This window comes from Poecilia reticulata, linkage group LG13 (assembly GCF_000633615.1).
Source record: "Poecilia reticulata strain Guanapo linkage group LG13, Guppy_female_1.0+MT, whole genome shotgun sequence".
Lineage (NCBI taxonomy): Eukaryota > Metazoa > Chordata > Actinopteri > Cyprinodontiformes > Poeciliidae > Poecilia > Poecilia reticulata.
The window spans coordinates 16,966,606-16,978,920 of record NC_024343.1 but is presented as its reverse complement, the minus strand read 5'-3'; the positions used below and the strand labels follow the sequence as shown (position 1 = coordinate 16,978,920).

Below are 12,315 nucleotides of genomic sequence, written 5' to 3'. Positions count from 1 at the left end.
TGGAAAATGTACAGTTTATTTTCATTCCCCCACCCTCACCCATTACATCAACTGATTTCTATGAAAATTTGATCTTTTTCTCCTTCCTCCATTTTATTGAAACACTTTCAAACAATACGAAACAAACATTTGTTTTCTCAGGTTACCAGGGAATCGGCATGGAAAGAACATTAGGTGACGGCCCCAACTATAACATTTTTATGAGCAAATCTAAGCCACAAGCCTCCAACCGTATAAGAACCGAATTAAAACTCACTAAATTAAAGTCACTCTTTGTCAGAGGTGGATCTTGACAAGGAATTCACCAAAGAATATATTCCTATAAATCAATAAGCGGACTCAGCTGTCAGGCAACACGCAGCTCAGTACGGTAATATGATTGTTAAAATGTAAACGTTTGCACCGCTGGCGATGGGAGCCGTTAGTGCAAAAATACCCTGTGCTCAGTGTTTCTGCTCCTACAGGTAGCTTCACCAAACAGTTCATGTGTTTTGGGATTACTGTTGGACAGTCAGACTAGATATTCTTGTAATATTTTGATAAACCCCCTTTGACTGTTAGATTAGTCTACTCTTTTATCTTTGTGTAAAAGAAACTGAGGTCAACGGCATGCAAGTAATCGTAAAAACTTATTTTCTGGCTTAAAAAGTGATTTGCCACAGGTGCTTTGAAACCATTGATCATGCTTGACAATAGTTCAGTAAGAGTGGTGTCACTGCAGAGATGCTTATAAGAGACTGTTCTGGTTATGCTCTGAATATTAACATAAGTATTAAATACATGTTGCTTCTCCAGACACATCCAAATGACTGTTTATCAACTGCTAATGAATCTGACATTTCTAACACTGGTTTTGCAATCATTTGGATTTTTGTGGGGGGTTTTCTGTTTGCTTCTATCCATTTTCCTCGTAACCTGGAAATGCATACTATTTACAAAAACAAATATTTCTAAATTGAAAAGATGTCACTGTGTAGTAAAATCATCTAAAATAATAGCACACCATATAAAAAACAAAATAAAATGAGCCAGTTAATACACATTTCATCACTAAATCCAGGTGATTTATAAGGCAAGCGAGGCAGAAAAAAAAAAGAAAAAAAAAATACACATTTGCCATGTGTATAATAAAAGAAATATACTTCATTTGCACTTTTCCTCTTCTTGGCTTGTACTCCATATCTGGTGTGAAGGATTCATTGTTCAGCCGGCTCTCAGAAGTGCTTTTAACCAAATCTTTTAAACATTGTCACTGGTCAGAGTCTCAGTCTTCAGCATGTTTCTCCAGCCTCAGGGCTGGTTCATGCCTCTGCTGAGCTTTCTAAAACTTCAGTCAGCTTAATGTGGAGGCCACCAGCTTCGCCATTCAAGAAAAACACAGATATCCCAAAGGATGTCTTGCACTTCATCATCATGCTTGACATCATATACCCTGATATAAATCATCGCCTGTCTGTGGTATCTGTGGTGAGACGCAAAACAGGACTAAACACCTTGAAGTTAATACAAAAAAAAGCTGAAAAGCCATGAGGGGAAAATGGTTTAAACAAACACGGAGCCTGTGTTTTGGCATTTTCTCATATTTCTGAACATCAATTTAAATGTTAGGATGAATCGTGTGGCTTTGCATGACAGGAGCCGTTACTGAAGTCGCATCAAACACTCCGCTCCTGGAGGGCGCCCTCTCAACCATTTCCCCTCGACGACTGCGGCAAGGACAGAGGTAGCCTTTGAGATGAATGCGCACCTTGCTGTGCAGGGAGGCGTAGATGAAGGGGTTGTAACACGCCGAGCTCATCGCCACTAAATGGCAGCAAACTTGCAGGACGTTTATGTAGCGCTTCCCAATGATGAGGAACTCTGGATCCAAGTCCAGCAAAAGGTTCAGCACCTAAACAATATGAGACGTATGAAAACAAAAAAAGTTTTTACTTTAGAGTAAAACGTGATGTCATATTGTACACACAAATAGGTTAGAATTTTTATTGTGAGGTTTTGTTAAAAGTTTTATAGAGCAATGTCATGTCAATGGTTATTTACACAGGAAATGGAGGAAGAAGGCGATGCACCCAAGTGATCTTCCTGTCTGAAAGACGGGAGCATCTAAAGCAGGGGTGTCAAACTCCAGTCCTCGAGGGCCGGTGTCCTGCAACTTTTAGAAGTGCCTCTGCTGCACCACACCTGAATAGAATAATTAGGTCATTAGCAAGGCTCTGGAGAACTGAGGAGGTAATTAAGCCATTTGATTCAGGTGTTTTGTACCTGTGGTACATCTAAAAACTGCAGGACAGCGGCCCTTCAGGACTGAAGTTTGACACCCCTGATCTAAAGTATTTCCTGCGACTGTAAGTGAAACAAGTGAGGAGGTGGATAAATCACCAAACATAGAGCCACTTCATAGCACCATCAAGTAACTGTTACCTTCAAGAAATGCTGTATAGATCAAGTATGACTTAATTTAACGCCTTGAAATTGGGTCTCTCTCTCTCTTTAACCCAACCGCGGTCTTAAGAGATGGGGTCATTTGGACCCTGCGTGCACAGGACAACCCCCGCCCCACACTAGTGAAAGTTCAACAAGGTTTAATTGTATAACCTTTTCTTTATGGTTTAGTGCAAGCAAATACTGAACTGTCCCCATATGTTCTAACACCATGCAGTGTAATTAAGTTCTGCTGCTGTCGGGACTGTGATCCAGGATAACACTAGGACAGTGGTTCTTAACCTGGGTTCAATCGAACTCCAGGGGTTCGATGAGTCGGTCTCAGGAGTTCGGCGGAGCCTCTGCCGCGGAGGTAAAGACACACTTGTGTAAAGTCGTAATGACGCTCCCCGCTTTGCYATCACTTGCTGCAGAGGATCACGTTACATTGCTTAGCCAATCAGTGCTGCGGAGGAGCACTGATTGAAGGAGTTCCACTCTCAGCATGGATGTGAACTTGTGTCTTTCTGCTCCTTAGTCGCATCTTTTCGGGGTTGCTACTGCCTAGTGGCGTGTGGGTGGTAACACAGCTAATATAATTACATTACTAAATCAGAATACCGGTTAAGAAAGGTTAAGAACCACTGCACTAGGAGGAGCGATAGGTGATTAATAATAATCGTGGAGATGCTAAATAATGAACTGATTACAAATGCTCAGGGCTTATGGGAGCTGAAAAAAAAATCAAAGATCGTGGAGAGGCTCCGTCCATTTAGAGGTTGAAGTTGACAACCTCTGAATGGACCTAATGAAGTAGCCACTCATTAGTGGCTACTTCATTAGCCACTAATGAAGTAGTGGCTAATGAAATTGTACTTAAGTACAATTTTTGTGTATCTGTACTTTACTTAAGTAGATTTAATAATGGGTACTTTCTACTTTTACTCCACTACATTTTACAGTATCTGTACTTTCTACTTCACTACATTTCTACAAAATTGTCGCGTTACTCGTTACATCCAAGTCGCATTGAGCTTTTTTCGTTAAAATGTGAAGTTCAGGGACTTAAGGTGGCGCCGTGAAATCCAAGCAATAACGTGACTTACGTGTCTATTGTCACCCATCGCCTCCACCTTTACTCGCACGCGAAGCTCCAAGACATGCGCAGTGGTTTCCTCTGAGCGGGAGGAGATGTCTGTCTAATTGTCAGTAATATATTTGCGCTGCATAAATTGATATAGCGACATGTAAAATCATCAGCGCTTCGTTTTCACAGACAGTGGGGACTTCGTCCAAATTTTAGTGTCACTTCGAAGGAAAGCTTAAAGAAAGGTAAGCTCTGTGGGCGTGATGCTAGCAAAGCTAGCTGTACAGAGACACATGTTGCATCTGCCATGAATAAAAGTTTTCACTCATGCACTGAATTATTGTGTGGAGGTGTTGACTGAGGTGTCGCATTTATGGGACAATGCTGGTACCAAAGTACAATATAGTGACATTCAGGAACGATCCGATTCTTCTGGATGGATCTTTACTGATTAAATTTATTTCAGCTCTAAGTATTTAATATCTAGTTTTTTTGTGGGAATGTGGATCTTTCAGATCAATTTGAGAAGTAATTTTGATAGGTAAAAGTTAATTTTTTTGTGTCACGTAGTGCGGGGTGCTGGTCTTGACTTGGTCTTGGGTAGGTGGTCTTGACTACAACACTGCTCAAACAACATTCTTGAGCAGTGTTGCTCCTTGGTTGCCTGTCCTCTTCCACCCACCTTCTTTCCATCCCCTTTCTGTTGGATTTCTTTCAAAATAAATGCCACTAGTGGCAAAAAAAAGTGAAGTTCATGCTATGTATTTAATATCTAGGTGTTTTTATGGGAATGTGGATCTTTCAGATCAATCTGAAAACCAATTTTGATAGGTGCACTTAATTTTATTGTGTCACGTAGCACAGGGCGCTGGTCTTGGTCTCGGGTCCGGTGGTCTTGCCTACAACTCTGCTACATGGCTCCTTGGTCCTCCCTCTCCCCCCACACACCTTCTTTACATCCCCTTTCAGTTGGATTTCTTTCTAGATAAATGTCACTAATGAAGTTCATGCTATTAGGAAAGGAGACAAGATGTTTCCATCCCTGAAATTATGATGAATAGAGTCGCATATCTAAGTCTAAACTATGCTACAGAGAGTAAACACAATGCTTTATCTGTGGCATTGTTTATTAAAATGGCACATTTCTAATGTATTGAAATTAAATATGATCGGTACGGATTACCATATTAGCGATTAGGTAATCCATTCAGCAAGTACTTTTACTATAAATACTTAAGTATTTTTGAAAGCCAGTACTTTTTTACTTTTACTTAAGTACAAATGTTAATGTGGTAGTTTTACTTTTACTTGAGTACATTTTTGTCTGTGTATTTGTACTTTTACTTAAGTACATTTTTTGAGTACTTTCTCCACCACTGCTCATTTCTAAATTACACACACAGAAAAAGCTGGATAATTTTAAAAATGTCTTTTTAAATTGTGTTTATTTTACTGTAAAATTAAGTAACCTCAATAAAAAAAATTTCCTCAGGCTGTAGAACAGAGAACAGCATCGAACCCAAAAGCAAAAAGCTTATTTTCATAGTTCAATTAGACCAACTTGAAACATTTACATTAAGGAGAATGGGGAAAATCATTTGAAGCCCAGTAAAATTAAAGAGACCAAAGTAAAAGCTCATTTTCCATTAGTTTTATTCTGTTTCATTTGTAGAGACTATTTGAATGAAAGCAAATTAAAAATGGCCCCAAGGACCCTTTCATATTAGCTTAATTCATTATAGGAAAAAGAAGGACACTTTTTCATGTTATTTTTGGTCAAAGTCATTAAAAGCCAGTGAGGAGGGCCTAAAGAGTCAAATGTGTGAAAGTTTTCCACTCCTGGACTGTATTAGCTTCAGCCTGTGGGACCAAATATTACAGATTTCTCATAATTAAAGATGTCCGAAAAGTTATCTATTTCAGGTAAGCTATTAACCAATGGTAGCAGGAATTGATTTAAAAAAAGTCTTAAGTAGCTTTGAGTTTTTCATTTAAAAACCGCTTTAGCAGTTTAGAAGTTGCCAACACGTTCTGAAGTGCCAGTGAGCTGATTTCATTTGGTTACGGTAGTACCAACCTGTTGAACAAAACCTACCAACATCAATCAAAGCGTTACTTCCTTTGACATGCAGTGGTTACGCTTATGAAGATGATTTCCTCTTTGTGACATGAAAAAAAACATGCAACAACCCTGCAAGATTGCAAATGTGTCTGTAGGCTGCAAGGAGCACCGTTGCTGTTGTGAAATGAATCTTTCAGACCTGGTAAGCTTTGCAACATAAACAGTGACCTTCAAATGATGGTCTCATCAACCACTGCGCTGTGTAACTTCATCCTCTCCTTAGTTCTTCTAATAATGAAATCCTAATCTTTTAGTCTTCATAGCTCATTGAGAAAATAGAGTCGGATTTGCAGACTCTGCTACTTCAACGTGGCTCTCGGTCATAAATGATGCAGAAAATCTAATCTCGCTGGCAATAAATGTTTCATTTTTGGCCTCTTTCCTGCTGTTGAGTTCATCATTTGCTGGTTGATACAAATAGAAGTAGGATGCAAATTCGGTCTTCTGACATTCAGCTGAATCGGGGTAACAAATAAATAATAGTAATAAGCAGTAAACATCAAGTGGCTAGTTATTTGTTTTCAGATGTGTTTGTTTGGTAATTACCTGCAGAGGCAGCCAGCACAGTGCAAATGCGAGCACTGAGGCCACCAACAGAGTAAAGGTCTTTTTTCTTCTTTGACTCCAGCGCTGTTGGCTGCTGGACGGCTCCCCAGGAACCGAGTAGCGCTTAAGGCTAACAGTGATGGCGCAGTAGGAGACGCTGACGGACAGCAGCGGGATCATGTAGGAGGTCGTAAGGATGAAGCAGGAGTACAACAACCGCAGATTGCCGCTGTCGGGCCAGAATTCCTCACACACCACCAAGTCGATCCCGCTGGGGCGGAGGTCCAGGTAGCGTGTGTAAAAAGATGGAGGTGCAGCCAAGGCCAGAGACAAAAGCCAGACACCCAGAGTCACTGCGCCGCAGCCCCAGACAGAAATTCTTTTCCTTACCGGGTGAGCTGAGATGAGGAAATGAAAAAACAAATGGAAATACACAGGAAGAAAAGCATTAGGGACTTATTGCTTTCAAATCCGCTTCAGAGGACAGACTTGGACAGACCTGTTGGCTCTCCTGATCAAGAAGTGTTCAAAAAGCCCTAAAATGAATTAATATTGTATTCCTCGATGCATATCGTCAAACTAAAAGGCTTAGAAAAGTCTAACTTTTGGTTTGAGTTAGGAATCCGATGTTAAGAAAAAATGAACAAAAGAGAAGCACATTATTCCTTTGAAATAAACACAACTGGAGCAATTTTTTTTTCTTTTTGCTCTAAATTGATTGTTTCTAGGAACTTCTAATTAGTAATCCATCACTTGTAAATATGACTTGACATAAAAGCCCATCTGTTTTGACAACTCGTTATTAAGCTACATGCGCATCCATAATTAGCCTGCCACTTCTAATAATAAGGAGGATTTTGGTAAACTCCAGTATATAGTGGCATCAGGTCTCCATAATAACCAATAATTTAGTTTAAAAAATTTTATTTAACCTTTATTTCAACAGGATAAAAAAAACCCATTGAGATAAAAAAAACAGATTTTTTTTGGTGGAATCCTGGCGAAGAGGCAGCAACACATACAGCACAGGAAGCAATCAGGAATATATGTCCACCATGCTAACTGATTGATTGAGATTAATACAGAAAAAAAATTGTTTCTTACCAAACATCAAAATTGTATAAATGAAGTATGCTAAAGCTGAAGAGACTAAGATTGGGATTTTTAGGATCTAATACTCAAAGTGGGTCTGGAGTTGAACAAAATATCGTATTTTCTGGACTGTAGAGCGCACTGCAGCTACATTTTTTTTTTGGAAAAAAAAACTGGAAACGTACATATATAAATGGCACCGGGCTATAAGCCGCTGGTATCTCCAAAGATGAACCATAGTTCGTTCACATTCCTGTACTGCCAGATCGACAGCCCTCAACTTAAAAGCTGCATCATATGGGTTTGAATAAATTTCTCCGTCGTGCCTCCTGTTAGCATGTGCTTGTTCTAAAGGAAAATCAGCGTTTTCTTCTTTGGTTTCCAAGTTTGACTTCCAATGATTCACTTCCTGCTAAAGAGCCCCCTGGTGGTTGAAGAAAAATTAACAGGAAATTCGCCCCGGGCTGTAAGCCGCTTGGTTCAAAGCGTGGGAAAAAAAAGTAGCGGCTTATAGTCCGAAAAATACGGTATATATTTTTAAGTTTGGTAGAGATTCTGGGATGCTGTGGGTCTTTCACTTACAAATGTTGTCATCAAATTAAAATTTTCATTTTTTTATTTGTTATTGTGCAATAAAAGATTAATTCATTTTAAGGTTCTTTAGGCATCTTTACTGGAGCAAACTGCAATATTCCCAGCCAGCATACCTAGGTGGGCCCCATATGGGGAAAAGGAGGGCAGACAGTATGGGTCCCACATGGGTTTGCCCATGGAAACTGTGGACAAACCTATATGGGACCCATACTCTCTGCCCTCCTTCTCCCCATATGGGGCCCACCTAGGTATGCTGGCTGGGATTCTCTTAGATCAATGCAGTATCTATCATATTAATGTAAATATATCTCTTTTTATGATGCTTAATTTTCTATACACATTATATTTATTGAATATATGCAATAAATTCATATTCCAAAGCATAAATGTTAAGTTATTTACCTACAACAATGTAGCGATCAACAGCAATGGCTGTGAGTGAAAGCACTGAGGCAAACACCGTGGCACACTGCAGCAAGGGCACCAAGTGGCAGAGAGGTTGTCCAAAAGCCCATCCATGGCTGTCGAAGGCGTAAGACACAGTCAGTGGGACACAACTTAAACACATCAGCAGGTCGCCAGCCGCTAGATTACCAATGAAGAAGTTGGTGGCGTTGTGGAGTTTCTTGTCTGCCAAAATGCAGGCCAACAAAAATGAGTTTCCAACACCGGCCACAACCACCACGAGGCAGTAGAGAGGCAAAAAAAGAGGTTTGAACCGCTGAAGAAGCTCCATCCCAACAAACATGTCCAGTGGGTCGCTGTGATTGAGTCCTTGGCCTTTGTTGCCTTCTGGTCCTCCTGTTGCCTGAGTAGCGTTTCCAGTCAAACCAAAGTCCTTATTCATAAAGATGTCCATGTCCATGCAGGTAGACCTTAAGAGAAAGGCAAAAATGAATCATTGATTACTCAAATATGATGAATGTAATTGGTCATTATTGAGGGATTTTAATACCATGTCTAGTCTGACTAATTTAGAGTTATTGTACCTAAAATAAGACAGAATTAGTCACTATGACTACCTATGATGATTGCCTGTTTAACGGAAAGGAGTTTTACTTTTATGGTTTAATTCTTGAACAAACATGTATGGCATAGAAAACTTCTGCTAACCTACACGTTGCTCTCAAAACAGACCACAGGGATGGTCTACATTTTCATTTATGACTGTGCTAGGTCCATTTAGAGGGGTCCACTGTGTTGTAAAACTAGCTTGTTTCCAGAAGATGAGGCACAAGGCAGCTTGAGTTGCATCATGCTGTCTACATCGGCTGAGAAAAACAGAGTGCAAACGGGAAAATGGGCCCCAGGGAAGGAAGTAGCACTACCATAGACTTCCTGCCTGGGACGTCCCATAACATAGTTTGACCCGCAGACAACCGAAGACACTCTGAACCCATTAGAGTGTGATATTTGCTCTGACTAAAAATAAATGATAGTTCACCTATGAAAACTTCATGCTAACTTAGTTTCTTATATCGCAGGTCTTCTGAAACAACTCGGATCACTGGACTTCAACTGCTGGTGATTTTTTTCCCAAATGCAGACACATTTAAAGACACATTTGAGTCAATAAGAAGTTTTCTGATAATATGAGGTGTACTGGTGTGGAGTGGACGCCTTAAACATGGAGACTGTTGACCCATTTCCTGCCTTCACTTTGAATAACTTTGTCCTTAAGTTGCACATCACCTTCAAGGAGCCACACAGTCTGTTAGAATACCAGAAGTTTGACCTCCGGGTCACAAGAAACCAGCTGCACAATGTTAGCTGACATCATTTATGGTCAGAACGACAGCAGAATACGATCCTCCTATTAAAAAGCCAACGTTAATGTGTTTGTATAACTATGTTTCATCTTGATAATCAAATTCATACTCAGCCAGACAGCACAAGAGTATGTATAAATCCCTGATGCTTTTAAACATGCACACACACACACACACACACACTGACAATAATTATTCACTTGCAGATCTTTTTTCTTTTTTTATGTCTAAATGAAACAGAGTTTGAGTATAAATTCTCCTAGGAAATCATTTTAAATATTTTTATGACTTCTCTGGGGAGCGTTCTAATGTGAAGGATACATTTTTCCACTCCAGTGCGTTGCAGCGCATCGTATGCTGGAACATTTCACTCACTAGTGGATTTGCTTCGAAGAGCTGCCAAATCCCAATTCTGGCTGCTGCTGCTGCGTGCAGCTGTTATACACAGTGAAGTGCACATACACCAGGAGAGAAATGTAATGAAAAGTGTGAATTTATCGGGCCTTAAGTGTAGTTTTTGTAAGCATATCAAAGATTAGCTCAGTCCTTTTTAACATAATCCAGAATAATAAAGAATTCTTATCTGCCGCAATTGTGCCGAGATGAAAACCGTCTCTTTCATATCATCGCATTCAATTTAGAGCTTGGCAACGAGAAGAGATGTGCTTGGAAATCTTAATTTTAACAACCTGCTTTCAAGAGCATTTGAAAGCCAACGTTAATGTGTGTGTATAACTATGTTTCATCTTGATAATCAAATTCATACTGCTAAATTTGATTCAAATTGCTAAAATAGAAGCAATTATGCTTCCATTTTAGTATTAATGGAAGCATAATTGTGTTGGTACTCTATGACAATTTCAAGCTAATTGTTATTGACAACAAACCTTTAAAACTGAAACTCGCTTGTTCTCAAATATTTAATAAAATTCAACGATCTAGCATTGTTTGCGATTACTTTGTATGTTCCTCGTTGCTGTTATTTTTGGCACCATATTTGATGGCATTTTTCCTCTATGACCAAGTCCATTCTCGTGAGGCACAGAACTGAGGAGGTTGCTGCCTGTCTTCGTGTGGCCTTTATGTTTTGGCAGCTAATAAAAGAGCAAACAGCTGCAGTGGCTACAGAGTAAAAAAAGCCATCTGAACCTAAAATGATTTTCAGATGCCTGTGAAGCTTTTTTTTTTTCATTTATGTCAATTGCTTCCTGTATCCAAAACAAAACTGTGACCTTTACCCGTCCATCAGTGTTTCCAATATGTTAAACTTGTTATTAAAACTAAATTGATCTGTTTTTATGACTTTAAATTTACTTGAAGACTTAAGGATTGTGAATGTCAGGATTTCCTGCAGCTCTATGGCTAAACACACTGTGCGTACCTTGAGTTTTTCATCTTGAGTAAAAAGAAAAAAAAAAGTATATATATATTACTATATTACTATTTGTTACTATTAACAAAATTGGGAAAAAAATAAACAGTTTTTTTGTGTCAAAACCTTGTGTGCGTTCATGCAGCATATCTGTGTGTGTCAGGAAGTCGCCATCAGCTGCGTCTCTGTGTGCCAAGCGCATTGCGTGCATGTGACCCGTACTTGTGTGGGTTAGGTCTGTGCTGATTCCGTGCGCCACCCGATGCGTGTTGGGCATGTAGTCGTGGTCGTGTGGGCCAGGTTCAGTGACGGTTTTGTCTTCAGTGCGCGCCCTCCGATAATCTCCTGCAGGCGCCCCTGGTGAAAGCAATGTGTTTTATTTGACTAATGCTGATTATTCCAAGCAGCACAAACATCCCTCTTGACACAGAGCCCTTCACACTAGCTGAGATAAAATTATTAATCTACCGAATACAGGTTGGTGCTGTCACTAAACAAGTTATCCGTGGACTAAAAAGGTTTGCAGCAGGGAAAGCATGGCTTATCTGTGGACAGGATGTTTGTGTAGCTAAAAATGCAGGGCTTTTATTGGTACCTCTTGAGTCTTTTGACGTTTTGTTATATTACAACTGCAAACCTCCGGTTCTAAAGCATTAGGCCGTGTCCATGTGGGAACTTCGCCCCTCGAAAACAGGGAAAATGTTTGTGTTAGTGCTGCAGCTGCTGAAGAACCTTGTTGATCAACTTCAAGAAATGATCTGTGCACTGTAGTATTTCACTGACAAGAGAAGGCTGAGGAAAACCAACATATTCAGGATGCCTGTGTAGACGAGGGTGAGACCCACAAACGGTGCCTCACGAGCCCCATCACCACAAACACCCAATGGTGGCAGTATGGTTCTGAAAGCTGCTAGGAGATGATAGAAATATGGGTGAAGCCAAATACAGAGTGACACAAAAGAGGCTGAAAAAGACTGGAAACTGGGCCAAGCTTTATCTTCCAGTAGGACAACAACTCTCGGCGCAATGACAGAGATACGATGGAACAGATTAGATCAACAATCATCCTCAACGCAGCTGCTTTGCAGAAGAGACTAGAATGAATACCGGTGCAGAGAAATGCTTTCAGCTGAACCTGCTGCAAAAGTTGTTTCAGCGGGGGCTCGACAACAAATGCAGATCAACCTTTACAGTTTTATTTGCAGCAGTCTTTTAAATCGTGCATTCTTCCTTCCACTTTGTAATTGTTTATCGATCAATTGAATATGTAGAAGTCACTTAAAATCCCAATAAAATGCACGTGGAATTGTGT

General features: G+C 40.0%; 1 protein-coding gene across 1 annotated transcript; it reads right to left on the bottom strand.

Annotated features, from left to right (window-relative positions):
• On the bottom strand, nucleotides 1-11,280 carry LOC103474611 (prolactin-releasing peptide receptor). Its single transcript, XM_074186869.1, is given in 5 exon segments — nucleotides 1-1,891; nucleotides 6,177-6,574; nucleotides 8,265-8,737; nucleotides 11,226-11,263; nucleotides 11,266-11,280. Coding segments are annotated over 5 exon segments (1,218 nt in total). The 3' UTR covers nucleotides 1-1,597.
• Nucleotides 11,281-12,315: the final 1,035 nt, after the last annotated feature.